Here is a 16,000-nt window from a genome sequence, read left to right as displayed (position 1 = left end):
TGGCTCACTCGTTTCACTGACTGACTCGACCATTTTTATTTCAGCTACGAATCTTTACCAAAATGGCTGCACAGGTTCACCCCAGCGAACATATACATTAAAATATTGGAGACTGGCATACAAGATCTGAAGAGGGTGATGCAGTACGAACTGGCTGTGGACATCCTCACCACGTTGATTAACAACACGACTTTCAGACAACATAGGAAAGCGGATTGGTACGCTGAAAAGGCGTTGATATTACACAGTTGCTTGTATGAACATAATGATGTAAGTTGGTTTATATTTACTTCTAATCTATCATTGTTATATTTATTTATTTATTTATTTAAGATACACCATCGGTATATACATAAAAATTACATGAATAAAATTCAACGGACAATGACCGTATGTTATACCATTACAGGCGTATACAACATTCAAGTTAGTTTTAAACAAATAATAAAACAACACGCACACGTGTTTGAGTTAACTTAAAGCTAGAAGATAGAGAAAAAAAAGAATATAGAAGAAGGAATAACACTACGTATAGAACGGCAACCCTCCGCTCCCCACCAGCGGCTAAGCTAGGTTTCTCTCACCCTCGGAAACTTCCTGTCGGAAAATTCATTAAAGTTTTTTAATTATTTTCAGTTCCATACTTTTGCGATGGAAAATTCCACCTGATATCAACTTAAAATCATGGTCTGAATCATCCCTCAAAGTTTTCGTTACGATGTCACTAACACCCTGTATAATTATCAATTAATTATAATAAAAGTATCGTATTTCAGGAGGGTTTACCATAGACTTCAGCCAAATATATGGTTCGGTAATACATTCAAATATATCTTTATATATAGGTTACTTTGAATCGTCAATTTTTACATAACGACGTCTCATCTCCCTAAAATTACTGCAGCTTGCAACTTGTATAGCAGAAGAAAAGAAGCTATAAGAAAAACATAAACATTGTATAACAACCTCACGACTGTATCCCAATTGGGGTAGGCAGATACATCCATCGCAAGATGAACTAAGTACACCGTCTGAGCTCTCTGTTAGACCAATAGGCTAGTTTCCAACTAGTCAAATTAGTTACTTTTTACTAAACTTCAAGACACGAAATTATTATAGAATTTGTATGAAAAAGCACACTAAGACGTCGTAGAAAAACTTGGTAAAACGTCGGACTTATTATGTTGTTCTTGATTAAAATTCATAAATAACTTAAAAAGGAAAAAATAATTGTTTTTTGTCACCTTTAGATCTGTCTTTATTTAGTAATCAGAATTTCTTAATTTATCTTGACAGCCTCCGTGGTCTAGTGGTTAGAGCGTTAGGCTCACGATCTGGAGGTCCGGATTCGATTCCCGATGGGGACATTGCCGAAATCACTTTGTGAGACTGTCCTTTGTTTGGTAAGGACTTTTCAGGCTTGAATCACCTGATTGTCCGAAAAAGTAAGATAATTCCGTGCCTCGGAGGGCACGTTAAGCCGTTGGTCGCGGCTATTAGCCGTAATAACACCTCCACCAACCCGCATTGGACCAACGTGGTGGAGTATGCTCCATATCCCCTCCGGTTGATTGTGGGGAGGCCTGTGCCCAGCAGTGGGACGTATATAGGCTGTTTATGTATGTTATGTTATCTTGCACCTAGTACCCAATTATACGTGTTTGATAATAGTCAAACCGAATAATACTCAGTATTTGGTTAATCGTTACTATGTCCCCTTTCTCAGGCGGCAGAGCTACTTCTGAAGGGATTTCGTTGTCCCACCATGTCAGAAGAAGCTAAAGACAGTATCCGTCCGCGGGCGCGCAAGATAGCTTACCAGAAGAACGCACCACTTTCTGACTCCTTGAAGGAGCAGTTGAGGGTATTTACAGATAAAGAGGAGATATTAGAGAATAATCTCTGTTGCAAACATATCTACAAGCAGCCTATGGAGTGAGTTGCCTTTATTATACAAAAATATACAAATAATTCTATACATACAAGTACGTACATATAGCCATGGCATAAGAAGACCAGATATGCTCAATTCTATGACAAGCCGCTATTGCTAGCCCTTTGATGACGTAAGTGTTTCCACTGTGTTACCATTAAATGGGTATCTCCAACATTCCGTGGATGTAAATTTTATTATAGAAAATTAAGTGAATTACTGACTAATGTATTTAATTACTATTACTTGTGTATATAAAAGGCATTGAAACGGTAAGTAAATCTTTTACTAAAAGTTCAAAATTTCCTTACAAAGTAAATATAAAAACGTTGATCGTGGGTAATTTAGTTTTTACAAAATGGCAACACAGGGTGGGATGACGTCAGGTGGACTAACTTTGAAATGTTAGCTGTCACTTTTGAGCATACCTGGTGTTCTTAAACCATGCATATAGTCATATGGGTGTTAGTGATATCGCAACATATACTGGGGGTATGATTCAGACCATGATTCTGAGTCGATATCAAGTGGAATTTCCTGTCGGAAAATCATCCCCCTTAGTATTCGTTACGGTCTCACTAACATCCTGTATAAAAGTAATAATTATACAAATATATACATAAATGTATAAATATGTATACAAATATATACATAAATGTATAAATATGTATAATTCTCGCACTATGTTGCAGTCGTATTGGAAAGCATGGTAAGGTCAAGTTTGAGACGCGCACGCCTGAAGGCCGCACGATGCAAGAAGCCGAGGAGTACTGCATCGATCACTACAAACACACCGGCGAATTCACCCACGGTAAGTGTCATAGAAATGGAACATTTCTTTACAACACTAAACGCTAAGGAGATGATCCTTAGCATTATCCCCTTTTCGCGAGGTCCGCTTACCTAACCTGAAGGAAGATTTGACAGGTCCCGTTTTTTACAGAAGCGACTGCCTGTCTTACTTTTCAACCCGCGAAGGGAAAACCAGTGATATACCTCCGAAACATAAATATGATACAAATGTTGGGAATATGGATTTCCTCACGATGTGTTCATTCACCGCTGAGCACGTGATTATCATTTATGATGAATTCAAAAACACATTCTAAAATCATTGGTCGTGCTGGGATTGGAACCTGCGAACAAGCTTATTAAATTATACAGGGTGTAAGTGACACCGTAATTAAAACTTTGAGGGATAGTTCAGACACCCATGTGTCCTGTTTCCGACAAGAAATTCCACTATATCAACTCAGAATCATCCCCCAAAGTTTTCGTTACGGTGTCACTAACACCCATACGTACCCGTTCGGCTATCTGTACGTACTTCGACGGGGTGTAACTGACGTCGTAATGGATACTGAGGGTGATGAATCAACTCATGATTCTGAGTTAATTTTAAGTAGAATTTTCCATTGCAAAAATATAGAATTGAAAATAATTCGAAAATCACACAAAAACACATACATTTTACGACGGAAAATTCCACTTGATATTAACTCAAAATCATGAGCTGAATCATCCCCTCCAGTATTCGGTACGGTGTTACTAACACCCTGTATAATTTAAAAGATTAAAGTTAAAATATATATTCTAGACTTTTTCGCTAATGTGTTATTTATATTCGGCGCACGCGTATAAAACATAACTTTCCACTCTTGTTGTAAGTAACTAATTATTGACCTCTGTTTTATGTGTATACTAGTTACAAATATCCCTTTGCAGGTGAACACTGGGAGGGCCGGATAGTGAAGTTACTATTCTCCCTTTTGTTCTGGGACATCATATACTCCAAGCCGGCAGGCGCGAAAGGGGTTTTCCTCTCTCACTATCAACTATGTCCTCTCGACCTGTTCACCGACGCATTCTACGACAATCGCAAGAAAGACATCGACAGTCGACTCAGCGTCATAGAGGCAGCCAGTGAAGAGAAACTATCGAGCTTGTTAGACGATGCTTGGAATAACAGGCCAGAAGGTAAAGTTTTTTGTCATCTTTAGATGTGTCTTTGTTCATCATCATCAATTTAAAAGCCACGCTCTTGTCGGTGCAGCATTTCTATGCTACTTTTTTAGGGAGAAATAGGGCAGTGGTTTCCCTCTTGCCTTCCGCCCTGCAGAACCCGCGTGTCTTTGTTCAGTAAGCAGAATTTCATAATTTCTCTTTGACATAGGAAACTATCCAATTGTTATAATTACGCTGTCTTGTGACAAGATCTCATAAAATTTGGTCCTCCTTTGCAGGTGAACTATCCGAGTTTCCCCGCGGCGGTATAACCCTGAATCAAGTGAAAGAAGTGTCGTCCTGCCTACGTCCTAGCGGCGTGGCGGCGCTCTGTAGCCGGCTGGGCAGGCACTATCGCTACGCTCGCAGCGGCTTTCCCGACCTCACGCTCTGGCACGTCACGGACAGACGGGTAATTGACATACGTACATAAACCCTAACACAAAGTGACCAGATCTTCGAAGACGAATCGTATGACGACAGATAATCAGCCCATTCCACACTCCGGACACTTCATACAAAACACCTCGCTTTCAGACACTAAGACACTATACATTACACCATGGGTTCTCATCGCGAACATTAGGAAACATTGTTCAAAAAAATTTCAATAGATGACGCTAATAGTACCGATTTGTAATTAAAGTTTCTTTAAAAGCCAATAATCGATAAATAGGCACTAAAATTATGTTTTATAATTTAAAAGTTATACTCCAACCAAAAGTTAATCAAAGATATTGGCATTTAATGGAGATTTTTATATTTTTAAATTTAGTGGTTACTCTAGCGGATTTACGTCGGAACTACGTCGAGTATGGAGCTTGTTGAGGGGTTGAACGTTCTCGTTTTTATTAACGCCATCTATAATTATGTGTAAGAAGCTCGCTTAAAGTTTCGCCATCTATCGTTAATTATTGCAACATCGATCTAGCTTTGCCACAGATAATAAAATATTACGTTTTTAAAAGTTTGTGTTTATTTGCAAAATACATTTTATTGAATTAATTAAATGTTTAGTTGTAATTCTCATAAATTATGGGAGATACAATATCAAATTTAAAAAAAATATAACCACCTATAAATATCATTTAAAACTAAATTTGAGAACAAAAAAAACGCAACTTTCAAATAACGTAGGTAGGTTAGTAACCTACCTATGTTTGAAAATGTTTGTTTTCGTTTGAATTACGAGTCGAACGCGCCTTCTACGTTTTGTGTATTGTGGTTTACAAACTGACCCTGGACTGAAATCGGACTTTGATTTGGCTTCATGAAACCTGCTTTCACGTAGCGGCACAGGAACAGTGGTTATAAAAAATGTCTGCACACAATTGTTCTTATTATAATTGTACAAATTCTTCGGAACAGAAGTCAATGTTCCGTTTTCCGTGGGATGACGTCAACCGCCTAAAATGGCTTGAGAATTGCGGTAAGTAGTTAAATGTTTACTTTTATTTATTTTTAATATTAAACTGCAAAAAGTTATCAAACAAACAATTTGAAAGAATCAATGACAATCAAAACTGGAATAAAATAAAAAGAAATACCTAATTAACATGGTGGGAAAGTTATTGCCACTCCCCCTACTTGCTAGACTATTATTTTGGTACCTAATCGGTTTATCATTTGTCACCATTTATCATTTAGTTTACCATAATTAATGTAATACTTAAACTCAAGCTGAGATCAACAGTTTAGAGTAGTAGAACAGTTTTTTCTGTCTGAAGAACATAATATAATTAGGTATTGTGCTCAATGTCAATTTGGAATTATTAAATTAACTTTTGTACAATTGGGTAATTTAGCATGGCATATAGATATACTAATCAAACTTGAAAATCATAATTAGTGATTTTTAACATATTCTTACTGGGAACTCAGGGCCTCCAGATTCTGAACCAATTGCTATAACTACTAAAGCACTGGAATAGTCAAAAACTTGTAAAGTACCTACTATATACCAATACTGTATGCGATGGATTTATATTTCCAAGTGAACTGTGGAATAAAAGGGACAAAAGTTAAAAAAAGTCAATCAAGTACATAATTATTGCTGAATTTTGGACTGTTTTATTGAACTTTTTTTAGACCAGGGCGGTTAAAATAGCCACATTGAAGCAATTCATCTAAGAAAGCAATATTGCAGTTTCACATTTGTGCATATAAAAGTAAGTGTGCGATGCAAACAAATGTCAAATAGCAATATTGCTTTCTTAGATGAATTGCTTTGATGTAGCCATTTTGGCCCCCCAGATATCTACTTACACATTTACTTTTAATTTAAGATGAAAATAAATAAAAATAAAACATTAATTTATTTCTTCTTATACAGTCTTAATAGATACCTAAGATAAACTACTATCTACCAAACCTACAGTTTTGTACCAATTTCACACATCGGGACTGTGTACAGAAGCCAGGAACCCAAATGAGGTATACCTAGTATCTTGGTCTCGCTCACACCTGACCACCTTTCAGCAGGTAACAATCTATACATACATTATGTATAGGTAGGTACCTACAAGAACTTAATAAGACATGTCAAAAGTTGCTGTTTTAGTAGATTCTGCCTCTGTGTATTATTGATTAGAACATTAGGCTTATGATCTGGAGGTCCGGGTACTGTTTCTGATATTATCAAAATTACTTTGTGAGATTATTCATCACAAATCAAATATTTTTAATGATCACAAACAGTTAGAACATACAAAAATTTATGCAACATACCTACTACAGTACACATGGGAGGCATGTTTAAGCAATTTCTTCCAGGGAACCACTACCATGATCCAACCATTAATCTTTGTTTAGTTATGATATTGCGGACTAAGTCACTTAATTGTCCGAAAAAGTCAGAGTAAGCTTTGCTTCAGAAATTATATGTATAGTTGGTCCGGGCTACCACCAAAACGATTACCTCCTGTTATTTGAGGGTAGAGACGATCCAGCAGTGGAACATCTATAGGCTATTTATGTTTTATTGAAAATTATATTCTTTTCTTGTAGGTAATATGAACATTGCCCACTTGCCTGCAGAAAATTTGCGGTCAAGGTATTTATGCATTGACCATTTCAACATCAAGTATGTACGAAATGAGACTGGTCATAGAAAAAGACTCCAGAGAAGTGCAGTTCCAGAACCATATCAGACTCAAGACGTTCAAAATCGCTCAAGCACTTCCTCACCAGGTAAGCACAATTAATTTGTCAAGTTATTACCTACAATTGGGTAGGTAGGTACTTATCTACCACTGAATTAATACAAATACAATCAAATTTTTATTATAGGTAGGTACCTATTGCTTGAATATCTACATAATATTGGGTTTTAGTATAGTGATAGTGAGTTATTACCTACATGAATGATACCTACCGACCTTGAGTTTTTTTGAAATGTTAGGTACCTAGCTAATTACAACTTACCTACTACTTAGATGTAGACAAGTTAATGTAGGTACCTACCTACCTAGTTAAATGTTTAAAGTAGGGGATAGGTTGTTTGTATGAAGTGTCCGGGCTGTGATGATAGATAGGTTCGATAGGTGCCTATAGACGTCTCGATTCCGAACCATTTTCAGTAACTAAACTATAATAAAGCCGTATTAACATAAATTGTAGGGTTTAAAATAATTAAAGACGTAAAATATTACTTTATTGTACCTATACCAAGATACCTACCTACTATCTATAATACCTACCTACTTAATACCTTAATGACAAATTGACAGCCTCCGTGGTCTAGTGGTTAGAGCGATAGGCTCAAGATCTGGAGGTCCGGGTTCGATTCCCGATGGGGACATTGTCGAAATCACTTTGTGAGACTGTCCTTTGTTTGGTAAGGACTTTTCAGGCTTGAATGGTGATTCAAGCAATCAGGTGTGATTGTTCGAAAAAGTAAGATGATTCCGTGCTTCGGAAGGCACGTTAAGCCGTTGGTCCCGGCTATTAGCCGTAAAAACACCTCCACCAACCCGCAGTGGAGCAACGTGGTGGAATATGCTCCATACCCCCTCCGGTTGATTGAGGGGAGGCCTGTGCCCAGCAGTGGGACGTATATAAGCAGTTTATAATACCTTAATAGGTAAGTATCTACCTAGGTAAGTTAGGTAGCTATAGGTAGAAAAGTAGCTTTTCGCTTTCAACTTTACGCAGACGGCGATTGTCGTAGATGGGTAGGTAATGTAACCTACCATAACGTAACCAGTTGTTTAAGCCTGAAGGGGTAACAAACATACAGGCAGATTTACCTACATACCTAGGTACCTACTACGCATCGCATCGCATCGTACGTACCTATCATTTGCGTTTGCGCGACTCAGCCAGTAGGTAGGTACCTGCCTACCTACTTATCTACAATCGTAATAACACGTGACCTCGCGCAACGCAACAAGCTAGAATGGATCTTATCTTTATAATGACATAAAGTCTATAGTTGCTCGACACACGGAATTGAGACGTAGTTGTTTACAATCTTGTACAAAACAGTGCACCGCGCTTACAGGGCTTATAGGTATATATTATAGCGGTTATTAAACTACGGGGACTATATTTTCTATCACCAAAATTTATATTTGTCATCAAGATGTATCACCTAATAAATAGATCTATCGCCACGAAATATTTTCGTTCTCAGATAAACAAAAATTGTTCCCAGGTATGAATTATCAAATTAATGTTAATATATGTGTAAAATAAGAGATCGATAACCAATAAAATTATATTGCATTACATGAATATAAACTTCGTTCTTATAATAACAGTTTTGTTACTTAAATAATAACTCTGTACTCAGAATGGTAGATCTGTCACCAAATAAATCGATTATCGATCCCTGACTGCGACTCCTTTTTATTTGATATTTTGTCACCAATACAGTAGTAACATTTTATTTCGTTCAGATATTAAATTAATAGTATTCGTTACCAATTTAATACATCAATTTATAATTTTAATGAAAAAATGATCAAAAGGGCGGAGACAAATTGGCGCGCTTTAAAAATTGGCCTCAACGATGGGTAGTAGGTAACTAGGTTCGATCACACGATGCGCGACGCGGTCGGCGTGCCATAAGCCAGCTATTTTAAACCAGCGCTGATTGTTCAGTGGTAATTATTTTAAACAATAAATATTGATTATATTGGTTTTATTTACTACTCTGCTAAATATAATTTATACTACCAGTGGAAATTTAGAACCTTGGGAGTCTAATTAAGTAGCAGAATCTTTTGGTTGAAACGATGATGACAACCCTAATTTTTTATTTGAACTTAATGCAATTTTCTAGTAACATAATATGATTTATTGGTAATCTCTTTAAATTAGTTTGTTTAAATACTTATTAGGACACACCTATTATAATACATACAAAAACATTTATTTGGTACTAGACCTTATATCTCAGGATTTTAGGTGATTTATTGTGGAACTGATTTTGCATTGTTTGGTGACTACATTTTGGTGACAGATCTACTATTTTGAGGACAAACCCTATTATTTAAGAAACACAAAACTAATTAAATTGGTGATAGCTTAAATGATACCCTTAAACTACCCAAACGCGATGCGTCGAGATCGCGGGCTCGGGCATCAGGATCGGGCAGTGTTATAATAAACAGTTCATTGGTGGGCGACCCACGATTTCGTCATACATTTTATAGGTAGGTAGGTTACATTGGTACACACGATGACCTGACGCATCGTGTGTGGCAGATGAATCGAGTTAATGTAGGTAATAAAGCCTTATCATTCCACTTACTTAAGTAGGTAGGTACCTACTATGTTTGTGGCTCTTTCACGCAAAACCTATACCGCAGCGTAGCTACCTAAAATCATATAGGTACGTAAAGTAAGGCCAACCAGACGAGATACAAAAAGGTAAACAAACGGACCATTACTGAGTTACATTGCGATAACCAGGGATTATCATCTCTGTCCTTATCACTCGTACGCGCAGTTATGGCGTCAGTTGGTCAACGACAGCTGTCGTTGTGTTTCGTGGTAGGTATAGGAAAGCAGTCGGTACTGCAGCTGTCAACATTTGGACCGCCATTTTATGAACATGTTCATTTCTGTTTGGATTGCGTTCGAAGTGATACATATTTTTTCGTCCCCGTATTTACCTACTTAGATTTTTGTTCTTATTATTCCGTTTCTGTTACTTTTATTTTTGATTTTTGCTGGTATTATGAGTAGTTGTTGATTTAAACACAGTATTGACAACATGATTGATAATACGATAGATAGTTTTATCATAAACACAGCTGACTCGGACTCTTCCGACGAATCATCTTTGTCTAGTACAGACGACAGCGATTAAAATTCGAACTTTATGATAATTTATTCAAATATAAATGTTTTGAACCTCTGAAACTTTGTTTACATTCTATATCTCGTCTGGTTGCCTTTAACACGTCAGTAATCTAATCATTATTTTTATTTATTTTATTTTAAGTTATATCTGTCATTATAATTAAAATCAATTTATTCAAACAAAAACAAAACAAACACACCCTATAAATAAAACACCTCCTCCAATGCGTCACATCGAGGCAAGGTGCCCAACAGGCTGGCAGCATTACCCCTCTGAATCGCCAGGCTAATTCTCTGACAGAAATAACTACCAGCCCTAGCATCCCCCGAAGCCCCGATAAGACGCATTGAGAGATCTGTCATTATTATTTTTTTATTCTATCTGTCATTATAATAATATTATAAAACAAAGCTCCCACGCCATTCGCTCGTCTGTTTGTTGGCGGCTATCTCAAAAGAAAAAAATAATAATGACAGATATAACTTAAAATAAAGTTAGATGTATTTACAGGAATTAGCACCAATGTCATGACTTACAAGAAGTGTTACATATTTTTTTCTTTGAGCTTCTATATTTGCAACTTTTTACCACGCACTTCGCATGTTGCCAGTTCGGCGCCTAATCGCGCACCGCGGAGAAATACTGTCACGTCGCTATATTAACAGTAACTTTGCGTCCCACTTTTTGAGCGCTGATGTTCAATCTATGTCCGAAAAAAATCAAGACTAGTGGGAGCTTTCATCGAAAAAGCTGCCTAATGGTTTTGAGATATAACAAAACAATGTATTGTGGTTTTTTATAAGTACCTACCTATGTCTATCTTTTAGGAATCACTTATCATACACATTTTAATATTTATAAAATGGCTACGTTAATACGTTAGTTACCTACCTACTTTAATGAATGTTATAATTGCCCTTTTCTTCCTTTATGTTAGGTATTGTTATCTCCAACAACTTTGCTTTATATTCATCTTTTGGGGCCTTTGGCGACTCAATCATAACCCTGACACTAGGGTTGATGAGGCTGGTATTCCACCCACGATAAGAAGATAAGATTCACGACATTATTTAATACATACTATTTTTCGTTTTAGGTTCATCAGGTACTTTTAAAGTACTGACACCGAAAAAGGTGTACAAAAATAAACGGCTTCGCGACTGCGAACTTGAAGAGCTCGTGGAGCCGCCAGCAGTAGCATACCAGTGCAACACGCCGAAGAGAAGACGGTTGTCAATTACTGAAGACACGCCAAAATGCAAAGTGTTAAAAAAGAAATTAGTATTGTATCTAACAATAACAAAATGTAATACCTTTTGAATTAAAGAAATAGTTTAATTGAATATTTATTGTATTTTCATTCTAGTCATTAAAAAAAAATCCAACTTCATTAAATTTGTTAATTTTAATAATCAAGTAGGTATCTTAATTATAATATACTAATACTACTTTTATATAAATTGTAATGAACAATTAATTATTTATAGTTACTTTAAATGATATCTATCTATGTAATGGAAAGGGGATAGTAAAATAAAAAAGACACATTTCTATTGTTTAGTTATTTATCCACTTGACAGTCCAGGCGCACTAGCAAATCTAGCCTCAACAGTCCAGGCATTTCGAACTTGCGCGGCGTTCGATGGGCGATATCGTGGCGTGTTATAAATAGGCTTGTAACTCAAAAACTACTGTGGCTATAATAAAGAAAATTCAGAAACAGCAAGCCAGATGTGCAATGATTCTAATTAGATAAAAATAAAAAAGATCACATTATAAAATCTATCTCAAATCCAATTAGAATTGACAGAATCCGCTCATTTTTTCAGTTATCCCAGCCATGCCTGTTAATAGCATGTAAAGTATCATGTTCTAGGGACTGTAATAATTTTTATTTGAAAGCGCATTTCTTACACTTTTTACTAGTATTCAAATTATATTTTAATGTTACTTAGTTTAAACACAAGAAATATAAATATAACACCTGGTGACGACTTATTTGTAACACCGTATTCTTACCAAGATGGCCGCCCTCGCTAAGTTTCTGTTCGCACTGAGCGTTTCTGCCTTTTTAAGTCGATGGTAACTATGGTTACCAATAACGGGTAAGATTAACATAGACATTTTGTGTGTGTGATTTCAGGAATTAAAGAAAACCAGTAGAAAAATTAAGGTTTATTAATATGAACTAAAACCAATTTATAATTGAATGCTTGTTTTATTTACATTTTTTACCAAGCACTTAACATTCGGACCTTAAAAATATATATTTTTTATTAGAATTTAAAATTACAGTCTTGCAATACAATATACTTGATTGCACAAAATGACGTACCAAACAAATAAATCGAGACACTAGAGACAAAAGGCGGCCTTATTGCTAAATCTAATTGCGCCTGCCGCTTTCTGTCCGTAAGCTCCTGTCGGACATCTACTGGCAGTTTAGTAATTCGTTTTTTTTGTAATTACTCTCTGTGTCCTCTCTATAGCTGAACTATAGCATCTCTGAAAAAAAAGTCATTGTTTAGAACTGAAGTTAAAATAACGCTAGCGCTCCGTTTGTACGAACCCTTAAACCCAGATAAGTCGATGGTAGGTTTAGTTACCATGATGAAAGTTGACCAAATTTGGTGTACCCTGTAATCAATATCCTGGGCATCTGCTGAAATAATTGTTTATTTCGGTAAATAATGTGTTTCCACGAGTAACTAATAAGTAACGTGGTATATTTAAAACATAAAATATAATGCGTCGTGTAATATTCCGTAATTTGCCTCCATTTTAGTGTCAAGAGACGTTTTTTTTGATACGATATTTTTCTCTTAATGTTTTTGGAACAAAATCATGGCTTAAATGTTCAGGTTTTTGTAGAAAACGGTAGAGGATATATTCAAGATGTATGCTAATCAATAAAAATAATATATTTTATATACTTACGGCATATTTCTTGTCTAAAACACTTAATCGCAAACACAGTAGTTGACAGTAGACTCGACCAACACTCGTCTGACTTCGACAGTTGTTTTTTTAATGTTACCAACTCATAGGGAAGAGATGCAAATACCACCTAGTAAGGATTTTTATAGTACACAATACTAGTATAATTTTATAATCTATACTAGCTTGTAAAACTAGTTAATCCATAAAATTGGTCACCCTAACGGAACCCCGACTATTGGTAAGTATAGCTACCATCGACTCCTGAGGTGAATTTGGAATCGGTAGCTATAATTACCAACGACTGTAGAGTGGTTATTCAAAACCATACACAAACTCAGTTGAATCAGAAAAGCTGGATCAGTGTTTTTCCCAGGAAAACCTAGGTAACTATTTGGTACTCAACTAAAACTCATTTAAACAGGCACATTATTGCCAGATTCACATTCGGCTGTTTGCACATCCTTTCCTTTACTACTTGGGCCACATTATCTTTCCACTTATTTTATATTATCTTGACTCAACCAGGGTACTCGCTATATTATGTTACCTACAAATGAAAATATAATAGTTATTAAAAGAGCACATTAATTTTGATCGGCAATGATATTCAGAACAAAACATTTCTACCACCCATTAGGTATTATAGGCATTAGTTTATCTATGTATCACAGATAATATAATAACATAACATAAGCAAGATCTTGCATCCCATTGAGGTAGTCAAAGTAACATTCATCACAAGATGAACTAAGCACACGCACCTCACGAGCTTTCCGTTAGGCTAACGATAGGCTGTATCGCTACCTATAATGGTCAGGCCAAGTGTGCTAGATGTGAACTGTTTAAATTAAATTAATGCAAGTCCGGTACCAGGGTTTGAACCGGGTTCATCGTTTGAGATGCAAACAAGTCTACCATTATGACCTATTTTATATTAGAGTAATAGTGACTATATAATAATAGTAGGTATATTGCAATGTATGACAAAACTTGTGTGCCAAAACTCTGCTCTGTCCGCCCTGAGAAGGAGAGTAAGTGTGAGTTAATACTCTCATATACCAATGAGTAGTAATAGTAGGCTCTATTTTTTACATTTAGACACATGGATGACCTATTACGCATGTAATCCGATGAGTTTGAAATTTATCTACTTTATTGAACATTTAGATATTCGGGCTCAAAGAAATGGGTTAATGGGATAATAATTTAAGCATACATACCTGGCATAGTGCGATTCTCATTTATGCAGAACAGAAGTCAGGATTAAGTTTTCACTATAATACCTACAACTCCAAAGAAAATATTTTTCTTTGAAAAGTAGTGTGGCTTTCATGAGGTAGACTTGTATCATATTCATCACTTGGTCATGGTCAGAAAATTGTTGATATGTGGTTCAAATAGCCTTTGCATGTCATTCTTCATAATGGTTATCATCGTCTTTAGAGATCTGAAATAAATTACAGGCTTAAATTCACAACACGCTCACTGCCTAACTAGACTTATTTAACTTTTTTTCAACAAACAGTATATTATGATTTGTACCATAGATAGGTGACAGCTACACAAAAAAGTATCTACTACATACATACTTATACTCACGCCTGTAATCCCGATTAGGCTGGGCAGAGCCACGAGTAAGCAGAGACCAATTTGGAAGCACTTTATACAAAGTCCTCAGGTGCTTAACCGGTGGTCCAATGTAATGTTTCATCATGCTAGAAAAGACTTGTCTTTCATAAAGGTTCTCCTCAGTCGGGTTTACGACACGCCCGGGATGATAAGGGACGATTGCGTTCTAGGTAGGACCTTAGCTATGTTTTTAATTATCTTCCAGTTTTAGTAACTAATTAGATACTTACAGGAGTTGGAGATATATTTTTGCCAATACAAAATGAAGACGTAATCAATAAACCCCACCAAACAAAGACCTTGTATTCTTTGCCCACCAAACATCAGATATAATCGTATGTCAACTAACAAGTCTAACAACTGTCACCTTGACAATGTCACAGATCATTGTCACAGATTATAATACTAACATGTCAACGTTGAGAAAAAAAATCCGTTTGCGCCATCTATTATCTTAATTTTACTCTAACTCTAAGTAAATATATTGTGCTTGCAATAACTTGCACTCAGTAAGCTGAAATTTCACTAGATGTCGCTCGATTCGTTCGATCCCATCAATAAATGACCACTAGATGCCGCTAAAAAAGGGGCGTTTTAGCGGCATCTAGTGGTCATTTATTAGAACTAAAAATAGCCCGAAGAATTGCCCGAGTTAGAACGGCACAGTTTCGTTGTATGACGTGAGGCATCTGTACGTTAGTATTATATGATCTGTGATTACACTAAGACACTATACATTGACGTTATTCTACACGCGCATGTGTGTGTGTGACGTCAGGGGCCTGTTTAATAAAACTTACAATTGTAAATTACAATGACAACTTGATGTACATTGCGGAGTGTGTGATCACGAATATCTTGCAGTTTCATATTAGCTACGTAATGTACATCAAATTGTCGTTGTAATTTACAATTGTAAGTTTTATTAAACAGGCCCCTGGTGACCTTGAGATTAGGCGGCGCTGGCCCGTACATTATGTTATAGTGGACACAATTCCAAAATCGAATTTTACGACATGCAAGATAAGCAACGGAACATATTCCAAGTTCTTTACTCTCAGTCCAGGAGAGGGATTATTCTCAGTAGTCCCCTCTAGGTCCATACAAACCGGTAGGTAGGTAACATACAAACAGCCGACGATCCACGTCGATTGTTCCATCCATCCAGACGCCGTCGATCGATT

At 36.2% G+C, this 16,000-nt stretch overlaps 1 protein-coding gene and 1 long non-coding RNA gene across 2 annotated transcripts in view; one reads left to right on the top strand and one right to left on the bottom strand.

Moving 5' to 3' along the window:
* Positions 1-16,000, top strand: part of LOC126374666 (fanconi-associated nuclease 1-like) — a 28,382-nt gene that overhangs the window by 6,924 nt on the left and 5,458 nt on the right. The window contains exons 7-11 of the mRNA XM_050021367.1: positions 45-270; positions 1,727-1,935; positions 2,626-2,744; positions 3,659-3,910; positions 4,177-4,349. Coding sequence (XP_049877324.1) covers positions 45-270; positions 1,727-1,935; positions 2,626-2,744; positions 3,659-3,910; positions 4,177-4,349 — 979 coding nt within the window. The remainder of the gene's footprint in view (positions 1-44; positions 271-1,726; positions 1,936-2,625; positions 2,745-3,658; positions 3,911-4,176; positions 4,350-16,000) is intronic.
* Positions 13,545-15,372, bottom strand: LOC126374698 (uncharacterized). The gene is made up of 3 exons (XR_007567474.1): positions 15,047-15,372; positions 14,408-14,634; positions 13,545-13,734 (listed from the first exon to the last, which is right to left on the bottom strand). It is a non-coding gene; the product is annotated as an uncharacterized LOC126374698 (long non-coding RNA).

The sequence above is a fragment of the Pectinophora gossypiella genome, chromosome 17 (assembly GCF_024362695.1).
Source record: "Pectinophora gossypiella chromosome 17, ilPecGoss1.1, whole genome shotgun sequence".
NCBI lineage: Eukaryota > Metazoa > Arthropoda > Insecta > Lepidoptera > Gelechiidae > Pectinophora > Pectinophora gossypiella.
Note: the sequence above shows the minus strand (reverse complement) of the source record. Positions and strands in the feature narration are given on the sequence as shown.